We start from the raw sequence: 21,760 nt of genomic DNA on the forward strand, positions 1-21,760 counted from the left end.
TCCTAATACCTTTTGACAGAGCCAGGCTGGCTGTTTTCAGTCTTTATGCTAAACAAAGCTAAGCTAAGAGACTGCTGGCTTTTGCTTCAGACAAAATGTTACTCATCTTCTCATCAGTGAGACAATTAAGTTCAAAATGTTGAACTATTTCTTCCACAGACTCCTCAAATTATTTCTTCTAATTGAAAATATCATCATCCTCAAATCAGGACCACAGTCCTCATGAAAGGTTTTAAATCTCTTCTTTACAATCTTTGATGGGCAACCTGATTTTATTTCTCCTTTTTCTCTTTTCCCTTGCTTCCTCTTCCTCCTTTGCATCCACACAGTAAAATAATTAGTTGGAGTCATTTTGGGAAGTACAGCTAAGGCCGTGTCTTCCTCCTGCCCTCTCCTCTGCTCGCATCACCAAAGGGACCTCTGGGGCAGTTATACCGCATTGACGTGTGCAGACTCAACAAGCCTGCAGCCTTTCCACTCACTCTCTCACACACACACACACACACACACACACACGGACACACACCCCTCTTTTCCTCTGCAAAGCCTGAAGAGACCCGTGACCCACCAGCTGAGGCTGCTTCAACACATCATGAGTGTGCAATAAAAGGGATTGCCTGTCATGGTTCTCCTACCTTCCCTCTTGACATGAAGCCTGTGTGGCGAGAAAAGCTGCTGCAGAAAGGCAGATTTGATTAGAAGTTATTGATCTGCTCCTTGCTTCAGATTTGATGAACTGACATCGACAATAAGCTATCAGCGTTTGGTAGCCTCTTGATAACAGGACTGTCTTCTGGGTCTGTGCTGCTGAAGTGTCCTTTAGCTCCAGTGTTGTCCTGCAGCTGATCCTGACCTTTGACCTCCCTGTTGTAATGGCGGTGAGGGAACAAGGTGGACAAATGCTTCATAGGGATCAATAAAACATCACATAACTGGATTATTTCTAGTTCAAATGGCGGGCTGCCAACACCTGAAGGTTTCCATGCTTCCTATATGAAACGTCATGACCTCCATACCCTCATCCTCATCCTCAGTGAGGGAACCAGCAGCTGAACCACAGTGTGCCTAATGCAGATAAAAACTGGCTTGCTGCCAAAGACATGCTTTTACACAACTTCAGTCTCTGGGTTTAAAGATTTAATTTCCTTATCAGTTAACAAAGAGTAGAATTAAAAGAGATAAAGTTTGGTTTCACGGCTCAACCAAAGAAAAAGCTTTGGTCTCCTGTAGCTGCTCCCTCCTGAGCCTCTTAAAAGTGTGTTTTAATTAACTTAAATCTTCAATGAGGGGATTTCTGCTTTGATTGGAGGAGATAAGTCTGGTTTCAATGGCTGCCGGGTATTAAATGTCTTCCCTGGGGAGATTTCTGACTGTTATCGCTTTCTGTTTGTTGTCATGTCACACTGTGTCGATCAAGACGGCGGAGAGTGAAACTGACGCCCGACGGGGGAGCGCACAGGGCGGGCAGGGGGGATGCGAGGACCGGGGCGCTTAAATCTTTTATCTGAAGAATGGCCGCTCCGGCGATAACAGGATTGTCGTATCCCCACTAGCTCCTGACCCATATTCCCGAGGAAAACGTTGTTTGCATCGCTCAAGAAGAATTAAGGGGTGCTCTTTTCTGTACAGCCGGTTTCCGCTGCGCGCAATCACAGCTCCAGGACCAGCGGTGGAGTCGGTGCGCTCTGGCAGAAAGCATCCAGCCTCCTCCTCTCTGGGCTCAGACAGCACTCACTGCTGCTCCTCATGTCTCCAAGCCTCAGCTATCAGCCGTCATTAGCGGAATGAAGCCGCTATAATCCTGCCTGACCTCTTCTTTTTATTGTTTCACTCTTTCCTTACTTCACACCGAGGGCAGAAAGAAGGAAACCCACACGAGAGGCGCTCTCCATCTGTAAGTTTTCGTGTGTGTGTCGCACTGGAGGGGAGGAAGAGATGGCAGCCCCGGTGAAAGCAGCGTTGGGTCTCCTGGTTCTCACCGCGGCAAGTGAGTAATCCTTTCAAATCCTCCCGGAACGGGACGGGACAGGACAGGGGGGCTTCTACTTTGCGCTTTAATCAGTCTTTGGCTGTCCCTTGTAATATAACACACTCTCTCTGGGCTCTGTGCATGCCAATTAATATAACAGCCTCGGTCTGTGGAGTGTATGGATGTTAGGAACTTAATTTAACACCACATGTGCTTTGCAGCTGAAACACCACAACACCTCAGCTCCTATAGGCTGACAGCCTAATACTCTGCAGAAGTTTTCAAAATTTGGGGAAATGTTTAAGCCACAATTTAACCGTTACAGACAGCACGTGATACCGGAAAGCAGGCCGGTGGGAAAAATAGTGGCATTTCCGTGCGTCAGACAGTTTGGCACGTGATTTTTTTTTACAGCACGCCTCAATTAATTAACTTCCCCCTCTTTTACACAACACGGAGTCTTAATGGAATTGGCTAATACGCGCACGGGTGTGATGTTGGAGATGGGTGCATTGCTTTTGCACACATTTCCCCTCCCTTGTTGGATGATGCGGCTGTAATTGCGCACTCAAATCTACCTGAAATCTCATCATGATGTTGTGTGGCCCTCACTGAATGGCCTGCAGTGTGCGCAGAGGTCCTCTGATGGTAACAACAGGGAGGTGAATGGCCTGTACCTTGACTCACCTCAATCAGATGGCGGTCATAGTAGTATTGTTTTTGGTTTCTATCAATTGAAGCAACTTAGGTGGAGTCCTGAATCAGGCACTGGAGGGGAATCCCATTCATGAGCTGTCCATGGTGCTGACAGGGGATCTCAATGTGTCGGTGTATGATCTGCTGCAGCGCTCAACAGGGCAAATCCCAGTTTCCAATGTCTGCTTCCTCAGATTCAATGAGTGTGCTTAGACAGATGATAAACCTGATAACAAAGTGGGTTACTGTATAAAGAAATGTTCATATTAATATATAATTAGGAATGTTTGTTTATATGTCACTTACACAACATGAAGTTCATTGGGAGACATTATGCAGATGGTCAGTTTCCACTTTATACTTCTTATGACTTTCAACTCCTCTTTTTCATACCCTTTCTGAGAATTACAGTTATGTTACATGTGCATCTAATTTTTGCATTTGCAGTACTAAAAACTCCCTAAAACTTCAGCTTATTTTAGGTGAGTCTTGATAGAGAGGGCACTTTTTTTCCATGATACACCTGATTTATTTTTTTTATTAATGCCAACATAGCTGGTGGTGATTGTGTTGGTACAGCATGGCAGCTCAAATTTAACCGCACACACCATAGATAGATGGCAGGTAGGAGCGATAAATTCAACAGCGCATACAAAAAGAAAATGCCTGAATCTGAAAATATGCACAGTAAAAAATACATGATATGAATACTCCAGGCTCTTCTTATGCAAACAGTCAAGTTCAAGTTGAGTCCAGTGCCTGCAGAGCACATACATTTCAAGTTAACAAATACAGACCTTCTGCAATTTGTGAATCTATTTATTTAGGTAGTCTCCCTGTAATTGTTCCCACCCCCTTCTTCTGTCTTCCCCACTTTCCCTTTCCTTAACCTCTTTATTCCCCTATTTGTCTAACAGCTCCACCTCTGTCTCTTTTCTGTGACTCTTTCAGTATCACCTGTCTGCAGCCGAGGCATTGCATGACCGTGCCTCTGTCACTCCTATCAAACTTCACCCTGGCTGCTACAGTAAAAACGACACAATGCAGACAGCCACTTTGATGGGACACATTTACTTTCGGTCTCTTGTCGCTCTCTGTGTTACTCTCTGTCACTTTCCTGCATGCCACATTTCTTTCCATATTTCATATTATATTTTTCCTTTCCTTCTCTTCTGCTGTAACTTATCTGACATATTGAGTTCCTCACAACGCACACCCATCGCGTATCAGCTGCACACTGTAGTAAATGTGCAAATGTGTGCTAAAGCTACCCCTGCTTAGATGTTTTGCTCATTAAAAGCTTGTGAAATACCTAGGAGTGCGAGAAGGGGTATTGCACGCTATCTGTGTGTGACAACCCTGGCTCTGCTTCTCTGTAGCCCTTGGCTGAAGCTTTACATGTGGGCGGGCGTAAATATGCAGCTCTAAGTTTTGTCCTGGGGTCATTCTATAGCTGTTGTTTCTCACGGGTTTAAAAACTGCTTTCTCATAACTGCAGATGTGTGTTCGGTTGAGAGGGCTCAGCATCGGTGAGTCAACACTTCATAGTAAACTGTTAGTCACTGCGTTGGCTCACTTGTTTGGATGTTGCTCTTTGAATGAGAGAAAAGATGAGGAGAGAGATATATATATGTCGTTTTAGCCAGAGAGCTGCATCTGAATTATTTGGAAGAAACCTATTCAGTGGGTACATGTGAGAGTGACATTGAGAGAGCTGAGAACAGAAGAAAGCCACTTTTCCTGCTGCTTTTGTCTCTCTTCAGCTCTCATCTCTGCCGAGAGGAAAAGAGCAAAGCAGGACAGAAAGACACGAGGGAGAGGCTGTGACAGATAAAGAAAATCATTGTAGTAAAACAACCCATTTGCCAGTTGGCATTACACAATTCTGCAAACAACAGATTTGTTATATTTATACGTTTCATATGTGGCGGATATGTTAAAACTTAACATTTCTTTACAATTTTTAATTTTATGCTGTGACAACGCTGTGGTTAAAACGTGGTTAAGGTAAGGCACAAAAAACACTTCATTAGGGTTAGGACAACGTTTTGGCTTAAAATAACTCAGCTGGAAATGTCTTGAACTGTTGTAAAAAATACTAACTTTTGTTGCTACAAACACAGCTGGACATGTCCCGGTGTGGCGTTAAAAGACACACGTTTTGGTTGCTTCAAACATGGCTGGACATGTCCTGAATTCTCATAAAAAATACCCACATTTGTCGTTATAAACACAGCTGTAAATGTCCTGATGTGTTGTTATAAAACAGCCACTTTTGTCACTACAAACATGGCCATAAATGTCCCGATGTAACATTTATAAGGACCTGCTTCTGTTGCTACAAACATGTCATTGGTTCGACACCCCATTGGTTCGACATCCCATTAGTCCGACTGTCTGCGGTGCTGAATGGCTCGCGGTGGGCGTATGGTGCGCCGTGACCGGCTTGAGGCGGAGCAGGCTCACGGCTTATGTGTTTGTCACTTTCTTTTTCATTTTAACCCACACCCTGATCTTTTCCTAACCCTAACCAAGTGGTTTTTGTGCCTAAACCTAACCTGACCTTAACCACAGGGCATCAGGATGATTTCGGAACGGACTTCGGAACAATGAGTTTAATATGGTCGGAACAATGGGATGTCGAACCAATGGGCTGTCGAACCAATGGGCAGTTCCCCTACAAACACGGCTGTAAATGGTCCAATGTGATGTTAAAAAGTACCTGCTTTTGTCGCTTCAAACAAGGCTGGAATTGTCCCTAAGTGTCGTTAAAAAAAACACCCGGTTTTGTCATCACAAACATGGATGGACGTGTCCTGAACTCTCATTAAAAACATACCCACTTTTGTCGCCACAAACATGGCTGGACATGTCCTGAACGCTCATTGAAAACAGCTGCTTTTGTAGCTACAAGCACAGCTTTAAATGTCCTGATGTGACGTTAAAAAGTACATGCTTTTGTCACTACAAACAGGACTGGAAATGTTCCATCATGCCAATAAAAAACATCTGCTTTTGTTGCTACAATCATGGCTGGAACAAGTCCCGAACTCATTAAAAAATACCTGCATTTGTCGCTACAAACACAGGTGGAAATATCCTGATGTGTCATTACAAAACACCCACTTTTGCTGGTCTGGAACAGCAGTTTGCTTCTCTTTGCTGTCTGGTCTGGATGTAACGCTATCCACCATCCCCTAACCCTAACCCTAATGGTCAGAAACTCAGCTCACACACATATAATCTGAACTACATCGTATAAAACATACAAATGTAACATATCCATGGTTTGCAGACGTGAACTTCCAAATTTTTATTCTGGCAACTGGGTTGAGTAAAAAAAATGTTTAATTCTCACTGACTGAGGATGGACTGTGATGTGACAATCAAAAGTTTGAGAGCAAAAACCCAACCCCAAACCAAAATATCTCTCAGGCAGTAGACACACTGTGAGCAATGTCTTGCTGGAACCTGACCATGTGGCTGCAGATGCATATGAGTGGCACGTGCGTGTCTTTTATAGCATGACTGATATGAGCAGTGTACTGAGCAAAACCAAAGACAGCTGAATCCTAAATTGTTTTGGCCTCAGAAAGGCCACCCCAGATGGCAAAGCACTGAATAATTCACCACCCTAAAAACGAACCTACAGGATGCAGAATTTGGGTGCTTTTTCTCTCTGTATGCCGGACCGATGACACAGCCTGCCCATCCATCTGCATCACCCAAACAGCCGCAACACACCAGTGAATGTACTCTGAACGTACTTTTGTTACAGTTATAACATGTTCTGTATGTTGAAGTGGAGACAATGCCTTGACTTGATCTGCTTTTGGAAGACTCTGAGAATAATCTTCGATTGTGGTCGAGCCTCTGCTTGTGAGATGATGGCATTTTTATTTTAGCGGCGATGAATTATTGAGGTGTGGAGAGTGCAGCGAGGCGAACAGGAGTGTGTGTATATGTGTGTCTTTGTGCATACATGTGTGATGGGACCTGCTGGTAGACTCCCTAATGCTCCGTTACATCGACCTCATACACATCTCATTTTAGCCTCATCTACTGTTTTAGCATTTTCCATCAAACCCTTCTATACTACTCATACTGCGCCTCTTCCTCTGCCCTTCCCACGAGTCACATGAAGTCTTTAACAGTTTGGTAGGGTTTTTTTGTGCTGGGTTCATCTTAATGCCACCCCCTTTGCATTTTTAAGGCAACATGGCAACTCCTCTTTCTCAGTTGCAGAAATCAGTGAGCAGCCAGAGAAAAGCAAAGGCTAAAGTCACTACACTAAAGACGTCACTGCAGGCCATGGCGATTTGGATAAAGATTTGATAGGTTGGGATTTTAAACAATTTATTAGTTGTTGTTAGTTGTTGTTATTAGTTTTTCTAAACAAAATCAACCAACTAACCAACAGTGCCTTGTGCTGATATTAAAGATCTACTTCAATGATTTAGTATTGCACATTAATGAACTGAGAGGACAGCAATATAGACGCAGGAGATGCTTCGATATTCTGAGATTTAGTTCCTCTATGGTCTTTACCAAGACCAGAGTGTATCGAGACCAAGTCAAGACCAGACCAGTGCAGGCTCCATCCTGCAAGACACACTTACGATAAAATATGGAACATTGAAACCAAATGCAATCTTGAAATTGATTTGAAAGATCCACATTCCCATAAAAACACCCACAGTAATAACTGAAGATTCGCCTCTTTTATTGCCATACTGTATATATGTGTGTATGTATAAGTGTTTCACTGTCCTGATAAAATCATCAACATGCATTGCAGAGGTGAAGCAACAGGAGACAGGGTGTTGGCTGATATGACCAAGTTAAATTTAAGGCTTTTTAAGACCTTTTTTAATGCCACCTTATATGTAATTTAAGACCAAACCTGCAATGAAAACACACATTATATATAAACAATCATTGGGTCTGTCAGGCTGGAGACATTTTAATGCGACCGAAGATATTCAAGACCTACGGAATCTGAATTTAAGACAATTTAAGACTTTTAAGGCTTTTTAAGACCTTTTTTAATGCCACCTTATATGTAATTTAAGACCAAACCTGCAATGGAAACACACATTATATATAAACAATCATTGGGTCTGTCAGGCTGGAGACATTTTAATGCGACCGAAGATATTCAAGACCTATGGAATCTGAATTTAAGACAATTTAAGACTTTTAAGGCTTTTTATCAAGAAAACTTAATTTAAGACATTTTAAGACTTTTTAAGGACCTGTAGACACCCTGAAAAAACCCCCACTACTGTGCATACTCAGAGGGCCCGCAGACCCCGTAAGTAAACCTGGAAGCTAGAAACATTTTTTAGGGTGTGTGCAAGGTGAGCAATTCCATTGGACTGAATAGGCGCCATCTTGGGGTATCTGATACTGCAAATTTAAAGTAGCAAAACTTAAAATCTGATGATTGATTACAACTGCCATACGCTGTAGGATGTGACGTAGGTGCAGAGACTTCCAGTCACCTCTCTGTCAGCTCTGTTAAATTTGTGTCAAACTTATTCTCCTCTGTTAAGTGTTGGTGGTGCTTCTTTTGGTTGGCTTTGGACCGTGGTGGTGTGTGGCTTCGAATCCCTCATCGGGATGAGGAAATCAATTCACCTGCGTATAAACTCTCCTCTCTTGCTATTTCTACTAGCTAGCCAGGTTGGAGTTTTTTTAATGTAAAGATCAGTAAACATCATGGAAGATGGAAAACATTGGCGCCAGCTGAGCTAGCATCCCGCTAGCCACTGTTCAAGCGCTGGAAATAAACTGGACGACCTCGGTGCCACATTAGTTTCCAACAGGATATCAGGAACTGTAATATCCTTTGATTCTCGGAAAGTTGGCCTGGACAGCGTCATTCAACCTGGAGGCTCTTTGTCTATGTCTGTATTTGCATTGTTGAGGTTAAGATGTGCGGACAGTAAAAATCATTCCATAAACACAAACCATGGATCACTGGAACCATCCGGAAACATTTTAAATTATAAAGCAGCGGCCAACAATGTGAGAATACGGAAAAGGACTAAACTACAGTGCAAAAGTTGAAGGAGCTGATGGTGCCACATTTCACTGGAGTTGTACCTTGTGTAGCTCCATGTGAAAAAATGCTTGATTGATTGATTGATTGATTGATTGATTGATTGATTGACTGATATCTAGTTTTTCTTAACATCCACGGACAAGGCCAAGTAAACATGTCATCTAAGCACGCTGATCAATTTACAGCCATTAATAGTGCAAACCGACTACGTTTCAACACCACTGTGTCTTCATCAGAGTTTAATGACTCTGACTGTGATGAAGACACAGTGGTGTTGAAACGTAGTCTGTTTGCACTATTAATGGCTGTAAAGTGATCAGCGTGCTCCAGTCCTTTCTTCTCCTTTGGAGAGTCTCTGCCCTTGAGCCGAGAGGCACCTGATGTGGCTGTATGCTGTTGGATGATGCACGGGGAACCCTGTTTCATTTATAAATGGGTTAATCCTGAGGTGAGACTGAGACCAAGACTGTAAAATGAACTTCATGTGTGCAGTCAGTGGAGTGACCCTTTAATAGAAGCTTAATTAAAGTATTTTTTCCCCCCATATTTCTTTATTTTGATTTCTAATTTTTATTCAGTTATTTTATTTTATTTCATTTTGTTTTTATTTTTATTTTAGCAGTGCATTTTGTGGCCAACTATCTGTTTGTCACTGTTCGGTGGTTTTAGAAGCTCTAGCTTTTTTGTTTATTTGTTTGTTTGTTTGTTTTTCATTTTAATTTTATCAGCACAAATATTGAATTTATTTCAACAATATACTAAACAGGTCCCTCGCAGTTGTGTTCATTGCGTGGTGGTTTTAGAAGCTCCTGCGTTTGTTTTTTTTTTGTTAAGGCTTTAATCCAATTAACCAAAGCACAATGACAAATAAATCTGAAACACTAAACTGGACTAACAGGATTTAAAAATAAAGTGTGGTCTCAACTCCCAGGCCGCCAAAATCACACCAGTAGCTTTTAATTAATATAATACATACAATACTGGATGCCATTATGCAGCAGTTTGCACACTTACTGCATATAAAGAATGAATTGTTGCCAGGCTGTGATCGCATTAAGCAAACTTATGAATCACTGTCATTTCCCATGAATCACCACCGTAATACAACATGATCTCATTCAATTTTGTCAGATGATTATACTAATCTGGACATTGTTTCATCCCACACTCCATGCCGTTGTTTGTTGTTTACTGTGTGTGTGTGTGTATCTATTGTCCTTTCTCCCTCTCATGTGTCTCTGCCTCTTCACTCTGTCTGATCCTGACAGACAGAGCTCTGGGTTTCAGAGCTCTCTGAAGACACTTACCCTCGAGGTTTAGTGTCATGTCATAGTTGCTCAGATGTTGGACACTCGTCCCGTCTCCTCTTCAGATGGAGGTTAATGTGGACTGACCAAGTGTAGAATATATCTCTCTTTTTCCTGCACCTGCCTCTGAAAGCCAAGTGCCTCTTCTTTTCAGTTTGATCCTGACATGTCTCAGATAACATTTTTATCTTGGATGTATATTGATATGACAGCTGGCAGAGTTGCTGAAAACCAGTGCAAGTAAAGTGCCAAAAATAAACAATATTCAGAGATGTCCAAAGCTGCCAGCTGCACATTTTTGAGATGTCTGTACACGAGTGTATTGCTGATGTCAGTGTTTCAGCAGCAGGTCATGGCTGACTATAACAATATCTCCTACTGAAATATAGATACTGATATCTCCTCTGTTGGTTCGGTTTTCAATTTGTTTGTTTGTTTGTTTGGTTGTTTGTTTGAGAAATGGCAATAAAGAAGTTGTTAATGAATATAAATCTTACAAATATAAATCTCAGATCCTAAATTTGTTGGAGCTAATACGCTGTTTCAGAGTTCTTTGTCAGGTGTCAGATTCGGCAGAGGTTGTAGAATCAGACCTCCCCCAAAATCTTTCATCAGTTTTTTTTTTCAAGGTGAATTTCCTTGACCTGACAAAAGCAGACCACAGTTTGCTCCGTGTTCTCTGTGGTCTGGACAGACGTCACTTCCAGCAGGCTACGTACTAGAGGACTGACAGTTTTTATCCTCCACTACAACATCAACACACGTTTCTTGACCCGACTTGAAACTTGCTGAGTCATCCGTCTTCTGAATCTTGAATGGGTTTTTCCAGATGTAGGTCTCTCTGAAAGCGAGTCTGGCTCTGTGTGAGGTTTAAAGGGGAACTACGCCCATTTTCAAAATTCATACATGTTATTCCTATGGTCTAAGATAGTCCAAAGAGATCAGTAAAAATGATCAACTCGCTCCAAAATATAAAAGCTGAAGTGCTAAAACTCAAATTTGTGATGATAGTTAAAACTGACTTGACTTGTCGATGATATTTGTAACAACCATAAGCAAGGTGTGGACACATGACTCACAAATAGTGAGAGTAACATCAAAGTTTAGTAGGCAGGATGTCAAGGGTCCAAAAGAGCAAGCAAAGGTAGAAGAAATGCACAGGACAGAAGCACAGGACAAAAAGACTGCTGTGTGAAGACACAGGAGACAACAGGTGTGTAATTTGGGGTCCTGATGAGCAAATTGGGAGCAGGTGTGTGAGTGCTGGACAATGACAGAATGACAGGAAATATGAATGAGACTGGAAACAGGGGAAGAAAAATGAAGTGACTTGTTGCTGTGACAGATATTATAACCACAGTGCTCATCTGAAGGTAAAGGTTTCCAAGATAACTCGTCATGAGACTGAGATTAATCTTCATTAATCACACTTTAGGTACTCTGTGAGGATAGAGTCTTGGTGCTTTCAGCTTCCAAACACACAGCTTTGACCTCTTATGTAATCCTCCTCTCTCTTCTCTTTCTTGTCACCCTCTTGTTTTAAACGTACAAACCCATAGCCAACAGTCATGTCACGCGAAATATATTTATGACGCACAAACAAGGCAGTCACAAAAGCCTTCCAGAAAACAAGGGGCATGAAAACAAATAAAAGAAAACAGGAAGGAACAGGTACAAGACAAAACACAAGAGAAAAGGCTTTTAACTGAGAGCGGGTGTGACAGTGAGTGCGTATTTGCTTGTATGGGAGCACGGGAGAAAACCAGGTTATGTTTATATTTTCAACCGAGGGACAGTGGAGATGCAGATATGGAGATGTAAAAAGGTGGAAATCAGCATCACAGTCAGTTTTAATGGAAAATTAAAATTATTTTTTTAAATAAACAAACCAAAACAAGGGACTGTGGATTTTTTTCAAGTTTAAAATGTATAAAAGCCTGGCAACATCCGTGTTTCCAGCCACCCACTATCACTAAAGCTCTGTGACCCAGTCAGACATTGCTCTTTGTTGATTAAATGGGGGGAGATCAGCCCTGCGGTGGCTCTGTGAGTGTGTGTGTGTTTGTGCATGTGTGTCTGTTCAAATATGACTCATTAACGTCATATAAACAGCAGATTGCATGCACTGTAAACATGCTATATATTCACTGAAATGTCTGGAAGGGAAGTATGTATGAGTCTGCTATGTATATTTATGCGTGTTGGACTGTCACTAAATACACTATTAAATCATGTATGTGATCTCACACACACACACACACACACACACACACGTACTCACATTACTCTCATTACACACTCATTACATCTGAGGACCTAATTGGTGAGAGCTCACAGCACGAGATTTAAACATCGCTTCAACAACTGCTGCTCTGGGCGTTTGTGTGTGCCTCTGTTATTGTAGGTTTTCTCATTATGATTCAGATCAGCTAATCTGATACTCAAGAGTCGGCAATGATTAGGGAGCTGACATAGGACTTAGGCTTGAGAGGTATCCATTTTTTCATACCTTTATACCATGATATTTCACTAGGCCTTCAGTATATGGCGATATTTCTGTAAAAAAGCACAGCTATTTTTCTTATTAAACACAGTTATACAGCCATAAACCTTCTGAAATTAAGTTCTTTTCTTTCACCGAACTAATGACCCTCACACACATTGCCGACAGTTAGCCAGCGGTCAGTGTTGGGCAGTCGGTTAATGTGTCTGCCGCCCCAGTATTGGCAAGAGTCCTGCTTCAATGGCACTAGTTGGTCCTGGTCTTCTTTTGTTTTCTCTCCGATTCAGCTTGTTGAATTGACCCTTTGCTAAGTCCTGCCCCCGGACACAGACTGGCCAATCATAACGTAGCATCAGACCAGGGTCTGACAGCAACACAGCTGTGCTCCATTGACTCTAATACAATCGTTTCAGATTTCCTTCATTTTCAGGCTGGTTTTGTGGATTTGGAGCTAAATGTTGTGCCTGGGGCACGTTGTGTATTAATGATACTCGTTACCTGGAGAGGTTGGAAAAAGATATACGTTTCTTCCCTGTTTCAAAACCAAAATCAAACCCTGTAAAGTGTAGGGTTAGCTAGCTAGTGATTATAACAGTGAAAAAAGAACTACTACTGTACAGGAACCAGTGAAGGGAAGCTGGGAAACTTTGCTGATATTGAACCAGCTGTGTGTCAACGCATTGTGAGCAGATGACTGTTTTTTGACCTCCCCCAGGGATCCCTGCCCATCTGAGGCAGAGGTCCAGGTGCTGGCAGCAGCATGGGGGGCGATGTGAAACATTGTTCATCTGCACACACTGCGATGCCACACAGCTGGTTCAATATCAGTAAAGTTTCCCTTTATATTCATTGTCTTGTGTGGTGATCAGCAGTGATGTGGTGGTTCACTTTTACACTGTGATCTGTGGCCTATAGTTTGGCTTTAGCTTCTAACTATCTTTGTCTTTTGAACCTGTTGTTGCTGCTGAGTCAGTTTGACATCCTGGATATATCCTTCAAACACAGACTGTAGACCCCTCTGTCTGCTTCTCTCTGGAATCACTCTTTCATTTTTACAAAACTATGATAATATTTCTTCAGGGAGTGCAGTTAGTTACAGTGTGGGCTCCATGCTTACTGTGACAGCTTGTCGGACCATCACAAAGGGGCGGGGCTTAGTGAAAGGTCAATTGGCGTCGGAGATGGCAGAGCCCATTGGTGAAGGAAATCACCCTGGCAATTCAACTCAGTGCACAAGAAGAGAAACAGAAGTGAGGAAAGTAAACAAACGGCTAAAATCAAGAGGGTGTGAGATCAAAACAAACTTGTTATATTAGGTGAGATTATTTTTTTTAGCCATTGAGCTTTTTTGCAGAAACATTTCATAATAGTGTTAATGTTTGCTGGCACATGATATATATCCTTTGTTCTTTCAACATCAGGTTGTGTCTTAATGTGCTAACTGGCTAACTAGTGCCTTGAATCAGTCCTGCCAGTCTTCTGATTTCCCTTTTTTGAATGATAAATACAGACTACTGCTGCATGCCTCTGTCGAGACTTACTTCCTCTCACGCAGACACAGAACGCATGTGCTGGTTGGCCATTTGCTGTAGCCTTTGCAATGTGTTCAAGTGCAACTTTTTGGCTGAAACACAGGTGACTTTTCGGACGAAATCATGCCGCCTGGATTTCTAAATACATGTGATATTCCAACCATGATACCGCCTGACTCAGATGAGAAAATATTTGTGAATAAAGTCAGGTTTTATTCAGTTCATTTCTTCAAGGACTTGAAATGCTTGAAACACGTTTGAAGTCTTCATGATCAACAGAACCTCATCCATTCATAAGGCGCCCACTATGTTATCGTACAACATCAGAGCCACTTCATCCTGTTCATTCAACATCACACCTCTGTCAGATATGAGTCATCCCATCAGGTTGCAAAGTTGAATTCAAGGTTGCATCAAACTCAAGGTTTCTAAACAGTCACTCTGACTTCTACCTACGCACATCTGTAGGATCAAACTGAGATCATCCTCTACATGTGGCCCCAGGTGTCAAGTCACCGCACCTGATCGTGTAACACACACACATTACTCAGTGTGAGGCGCCCACAACACGTCCTGATATGAGTGCCTCATCTCAACAGTCACTCTACAGTGAGGATGAATTTGTGGAGTCATTTAAGGCAGTTGTGCAGCGCTGCAGTTTGACATTTTTGGCAAGATGACAGGATGAGATTACATAACAACTAGAGGATATTTTAGCTCTATGAAATAGAGTAAATTGGAATAGCTTCCATGATGCTTAGACAGTGTGTGGGATATGCTGCTAACAAAATAATTAGTCTTTTACTTCAGTGAAAATATTGAATTTCAGGTTTTAATATCAACCACAGCTATAGATACACATTTAATTAATAATACAGACAGAAAACACAACAGGTATTTTCCAGATTTATAAAAACAATGATGAAAGAAGCGCTTAATGAGAAAACATGCTACAGGCAGTAGCAGAACCAGAAAAGGAAGGGGGAAGGGTGTAGCTGCAATGCTTCAGGCTCTGGCCCACCTCCTCCGTCAGAACCTTTCAGGTCCTGAACTTGGAGAAGGAAGTCTGAAATTGTGTGTGAAGAAATGAGGCAATCATCAGGGTACAGTAGCAGGCATTTATTAGTTTGAATAAGCTGCATGCCCTCCACCAATACCACCAGGGTTAACAGCTGACAGTCTGATATGAATTATAAAGTTAGGTAATGTAATGTTACGCAGCAAAATAGCTTATAATAAGGAAGATAACACACATGATTTTCCATTGTGGGTCCTAGCAATGAAGATAGGTCCCAGCAGCATGAGGTGAGGTGGGCTTCAGTCTAGAGCTCTGCAGCGGGACCCTTTTGGGGGAAGGGATCAGTGTCTCTGCAGTAGTAGTAAAAGATTTGCCATGTGAGCATGCTGATGATAGCGTGTTGCATTTACTACAGTCAAGATGGTAATGCATGTGTATATTTGGCATGTTGTGCGCTAATATTTAGGATGCTCATGATGATCATGTTGACTGGAATTAGTCACTGTGCTGGGTGTGAAAGTATTCACCCGTGGAGGATTCATCCTCTGCAAATCCAAACACTAGCTTTTAAAATACACGCTACATTCATGCCATTTAAGCAGAACAGAAAACTTTTTTTTTTGCTATTTGATCTTTTCAGCGTTCATTCATCCACGAGGGTTAAATGTGCAGTCAGCAATTCTAATCCAATACACTCTTTGTCAAATTCAGTGAATATCTCTTCACGGTCTGCTCACTATCCATTCAGGGTGTACACTGAAAACGAAACAAATAAAAACAAAAATCCAGTGTTTATACAGCCTTGTCCCTATAAAAAGGAACCAAAGAAAATGGCTGCACAAAACTATGCAGGCTACTTCCCCTTCCACGTCCTCGCCCAGAATGAATAGAGCTTCACCATGATAGTAATAAAACAATGACATTGACATTAGAGATGTTAACGGAGCTTCTGATGGAGCACTGATGAGAGGGCTGCATTTGTTGAAGTGTTGAATTTAACGATCATTCTCCAGAATCGCAGACTCTACCGTAGCTTTAACACAGTTACTACCCTTAGTCATGCCAGATAAATAGAAATGAGGCTTGGAATATAACAAGTGAAACCAGGCTGCAAAGAATGTCTTTTTTAGTTAGCTAAAAATAACCACTGTTGACAATGGATTGTATTAATGCTGATACTTCTGTAGTTCTTTTCACCATGTAGGAGATATCATAGCTTTTAGATATTCCCATTACCTTTTACTGAGAATTACAACAAGAGGAGGCTGGCTTGAATGTTTTTTAAGCTGTTTGTAACACACTATATAACATGACTGTGGCACCAGGTGTTGGACTAAGCATGGTCAAACAATGGAGAACAGACAGTGTGCTTGTTTTCATTCCAACCTGCAGACTGGCCCTCATGCTACACAGTTGGTCATTTCTCTGTCTGACCAATGAGCCAGTACATAATACAGGTCCTGGTTCATTGTACCTAATTGCTTTCTAAATCTGTTTCCATGTGTGTGTGTTTAGCTGCCTTGTGTGCGGAGGTGGAGGAGCGGCTGGTGAGTCACCTGTTGTCACCGGAGCGCTACAACAAGCTGATCCGACCAGCTGTCAACAACAGCCAGCAGGTCACCATTTACATCCAGGTGTCTTTGGCCCAGCTGATCAACGTGGTGAGGAAACACACACTCCAATCCAAAATGTTATCATGGAGGCATATCCTGCTAATTTAAGATAATTCAGCAGTGCATATGGTGGAGATTATTCTGCTAGGATAAGTTCAGCCATCCACAAACTCTCTTCCTGTCTGTGTTTCAGAATGAGAGGGAGCAGATCATGACCACCAACTGTTGGCTCAGTCAGGTTTGTGTCCCCACTCGTCCTCTTGTTCTCTGATGATGCCTGCTTTTGAGATGTCTGCCTTCTCTCAAAAATATAATGGAACTAGATGGCACTCGGCTTGTGGTGCTCAAAAGACTCAACAGCAATGTCTCTTTCTAGGAGTCACAACTTTGTTACTCAAGATAATCCACAGACCTTGTTGTGAGCAGTTTCACGTAGGAACTTTTTCTTCCTACCAAACTACACCACCACTGCTGCGTGCGTGTGTGACAGAGAGTGAGATAGAGCGAGAGAGGAGATTGACTACGGCAAGCAATGTTTACAAGAGCAATGGCCTCATTTGCGTCTGACACTCAGTTTCGTTCACCATGTTAGTGGTGAAAAAAACAAACAAAAATCAAAGCTTTTAAGCACCGATGTGGGCATCAGTTGCCACAGCAACGGTTGAAGCTTTAAAGTAGGGCTGTCAAAATATTGCATTAATTTCAACCAGTGAACCCAGAGGTCCGAGCTAGCACAGCCTCTGATGCTAGCCTTGTCAAGCCACACTCACAGAGCATGTGATTAATTTTTTTAATCGCTTGACAGCCCTACTTCAAAGCATTGAAGCTTTCGTTTCAGCCTTACGCCGGATTTCCACTGGATGCGTGTCCATTGCAGAACCACAGCGCTGGTTATTTGCTGCGTGTTCCGCCGTCTGTCAATACCCACCGGCTGCGTTTGCTGTGCTGAGCGGTGCAGCTCTGCCGGAAGACATCTCGGTGCACTGCTGTGATTAATATCTCCTCGTCCATGGTGTTAACGGGGTGAAATGACGTCTAAAAACCTCTGACCTGTTGACTTCAGGCCTGCCTCTGCCCATTATGTAGTTTTCAAGGTGTAGCGCAGGGAAATATGATCCGCGTGAACACTGTGTATTTTGTTTTGAAAATTAATCGGATGTTTTATTTTGTTTCTGTGCACGACTTCCTGCCCCGCACGATCTGCTCTGTGCTGAATTGCTGCGTTGTGCTCCGGCGTCCAGTAAAAATAGAAGTCCTGCATATGTTGCGGAGGGCTCTGGAGTGCTGGAGCTGTGACGGAGCCAGAACGCATCACAGCCGCAGCCGGTGGAAACACACACATTGACTAGAATTGAATCCTATCGGCTCCTCTTGTCCCTGAGTAGATGCACGCTTCCTTCTGTGGAGTGATACAGTTGGTGGGTGTTTTGGTCCGAGAAACTGCTGTTGAATTTTTGGAAATGTTTTTTGTTTTTTGTTTTTTTTGGTGAAAAACTGAGTGCCATCTAGTTCCCTTATAGTCAAGAGGAGGCAGACATTTCTACGGCTGAACACATGGCAAGTCACATCAAAACGATCGAGATTAATAAATAGCACTACATGTAAGAAGAAAATATACATATTTGATTTTGGGGTGAACTGTCCCTTTAAAATGTTATTTATTTTGCCAGATGGGAGCTGACTGAATTAGTCTGTGTATTGGTATGCATGATCTGGTATGTTTATGCATGTTTGTGGTAGCTCATATTTTGTTTCGTAACCGTGTGTGTGTGTGTGTTTGTGTGTGTGTGTGTGTGATTTGATACATCTCAGTGTTTGTGGGTGTGTGTCCATGTACGTGAATTAATCTATTTCCTTGTGTGTGCAAATGTGTGTGTGCTTCTTCACCAGGTTTGGAATGACTACAGATTAATGTGGAACCCTGAAGAGTACGAAGGAATCAAGAAAATCCGGCTGCCGTCACAACACATCTGGCTGCCGGACATCGTCCTCTATAACAAGTACGTCTGAGCTGTGGAACAGAGAATGTGTGTGTGTGTGTGTGTGTGTGTGTGTGTGTGTGTACAAAGCTAAGTGATTAAAAGGAGAACAAAAACAAAGAGCAAACTTTATTTAAAAGCCTCATTTTTCCTAAAATGTTTTCTCACATCCTCTTATTCCTTCTATCCTCTTATCTCTTCTTTTTCATCCCACTTTTTTTTTTTTTTTTGGTTTTAACTTTTAGGATAATGAATACAACCAAAACGTTGTATTAAGACTGTCTAGACTGTCTGCAGACAGTCCCATGATAATGAGTGGTCTTTTAAGTGATGAGGGATTGTAGTTTTTACAGAGAAGACAGACAGGGACATACTGAGGTTATAAAATCTGCAGGTAAGATAACAGTGCATTCGGTCACACCTTACACTCTTACAATTGAGAAAAAGCATGTACTATTTATCGACAACTTTGCAGAAACCAGACAGAATTTCCGACACGGTTCAGATGCATTTCAAAACATTAATTATGATATGTACATCGGATCAATAACATCAAATCATAGCCTTTACAGTCAAAGTGTCAAGAGAAATCAGTGCTCTATAATGACCTTACTGCACATTAAACTGCTCTCGACAACAGAAGAACATGGCTGCACATTACTGTGTATTTCCGCACATTGAGCAGGAATGCACAAAACACTGATGTGACAACGCTTCACTTTATGTGCACGTCCAGAAATCAGTGCAGCTGTATGAAATAGCTGCAAGGGAAAATCAATACATGAGAATGTTGATGCTGTAATAAGTTAATTCAAGGAGAAATTAGCCTCAGTCCACTGGAGTGTTAGCTGACAGACACGAAGGCTTTTGGGGGCCTCACCTCATCTGTCACCCATATAGGTCAACACCTGGGTCTTTCTCCATCTGCTAGTTTCTTGTATGACATCAACAGTTTACATCTACCATTAAGTTAATATAGAAGTCCTTGCTGTGTTGTCTTAAATCACAATGGATCACAACAGTTATTGTTTTGCATTGATTATGTTTAGTGGGGTGATATATGTATCATATGTCAACTGGTGGATATGAACTTACTTTCTTTTTAACTTTATAGCCTAGTTGGATTCACTTGGCTTAAAGTGACCCGTTTACAGTAACTGGAGAGACTTTGACCATGTTGTTGACTATTCATTAATCGCTGTGGCTCTAAGTTGTCAGTTTTGGCTTTTTATTTTCCCCTTGGTAGACATAATAAATACATAAATCATAAAAAGATCTTATAACAGCAAGCATCAAAACATCACATTTTTATAAACAGCACTAAACAAAGAAAATTAGGCTTGAAGTTTAAAGGTATATCATGCAGGACTATCAGTTACTGTTTGTACACATCCAACAGTGAAAGTTAAAGTAGGAGTTAACCCCAGATTCACGCCTTGTTCCTACTTAGGTATGTGTATGGAGACGAGGCAACCGGAAGTCTATTCATTCCTATGGGAATCTCTACGATATCCAATGTGCCTTAGAAACTCATATTTCAGTTCAGAATTTGCCTCGAGTATGTTAAATGTTTTAAACTTTTGCGGTGGATTTTGGAGAGACAGTATGACAGTGTGCTAACTTAGCTAACAGGCTGCTAACTAGCTGACAGGCTATTCCCTTCAATTAAGGTGTCCGTGTTGATTGTCAAGTTAGTTCGTATAATTAAAAATGACTTGTTTATCTTGTTTATCTAGTTTGAACACACTGTGAATCTTAGTGATGTTATTCTGAGAAAGAGCATTCTTTAAGAGTGATCTTTGAACCTAATTCTGTTTTGGCAAACATCAGCGGGAAACCCTTAAAGTGTTTCGAAAAAGGGAAACATCCATGGAAAGCTCCATTTGCTGATGAAGACCATGCTATATGACCTAAAGCTTCAGAACATATGGGTCATTCCTGTTATGCGGCAACATTTCACCTCAAAACTTTTGGAAAGAAAAAAAAGGATGATTTTTGACATGTCAAACAGTCAGGAAAACATAGTGGCCAATCTCAGGCACTCAAATAATAATCCTTATGGGTGGACTGGTTTATACTGGTCTACAGACCTACAGGGTGGAACAGTTCGCCTTTGCTCTGAGCGATCCAGATTTAGTGAGCTAACCTTTAACACATAAATAGAGCTTTTTACTTATATCAAATATGTTTTTAAATTTTTTTTGATTGAACCATCTTTTTTTCTAATTTAGTCTAAAAGGGTTTAGCTTTGAGAGTGTGACAAACAGATTAACATCATAAAACAAAGGGGACAAAAAGACACAAAATAAAGTTTATCCTAGTCACCCTATTTTACTCCTTTGAGTTACCTCCAAAAAACTTATGCCACTTTCTGAAAATTGTCTCAATGGAATTTTGGTTTAATGTAATTTTTATTTTTATTTTTAGTGGGACAAGAAAACTACCAACTTACAGGGTGACAAATGACTGCAGTGAGTCACAGTTAATGATGAATGAAAATGGTTAAAAAAAATAGTAGTATCTAAAAGTTAAATCGTAAATATTAGCAATAGTAAATGGTTGAATAGGTTGAATAAAAACTATGTTATACTCCTATTTTTATAGGAGTATAACATAGTTTTTCCTAATATAGAGACAGTATATAATCAGACTGGGCTTAAAGTAACAAAGAATATTTTACAATGGCCCTTAGTTATTGTAGAAGTACCAAAGAAAGCTCAGTAAATTTAAATAAAAGTATTTTACTGTGCATTATTCTGAGTTTTGTGATACAGAAGACCTTAATCTATAATTCAAGCCATTTGTTATAAATATTTGACACATTTTAAAGAAAATACAAGCAAGTATGGGGACAGAAATGTTGCTGCATAACATGAATGACTAAATAGTGTTCTCAACAACTGTATCCAAAGTAAAAACTGAACCTGAGACTGAGACAGTTCGACGGGCTCACAGCTGTGTGGACATTCAGCTTTTGCGTTTTGGTCAGCAGTGTTACCTCACAGTTTATACAGGCATTAAACTTTTATAAACGCAGTTTGCTGGTCAGCTAAAGACCACATAAAGAGCATAATAG

At 41.4% G+C, this 21,760-nt stretch overlaps 1 protein-coding gene across 1 annotated transcript in view; it reads left to right on the forward strand.

Annotated features, from left to right (window-relative positions):
* The first annotated feature begins 1,589 nt into the window (after window positions 1-1,589).
* Window positions 1,590-21,760, forward strand: part of LOC117260595 (neuronal acetylcholine receptor subunit beta-2-like) — a 29,958-nt gene continuing 9,787 nt past the window's right edge. The window contains exons 1-4 of the mRNA XM_033632585.2: window positions 1,590-1,987; window positions 16,608-16,753; window positions 16,899-16,943; window positions 18,596-18,705. Of these exons, the coding sequence (XP_033488476.1) occupies window positions 1,936-1,987; window positions 16,608-16,753; window positions 16,899-16,943; window positions 18,596-18,705 (353 nt within the window). The 5' untranslated portion in view covers window positions 1,590-1,935. The remainder of the gene's footprint in view (window positions 1,988-16,607; window positions 16,754-16,898; window positions 16,944-18,595; window positions 18,706-21,760) is intronic.

The sequence above is a fragment of the Epinephelus lanceolatus genome, chromosome 7 (genome assembly GCF_041903045.1).
Source record: "Epinephelus lanceolatus isolate andai-2023 chromosome 7, ASM4190304v1, whole genome shotgun sequence".
NCBI lineage: Eukaryota > Metazoa > Chordata > Actinopteri > Perciformes > Serranidae > Epinephelus > Epinephelus lanceolatus.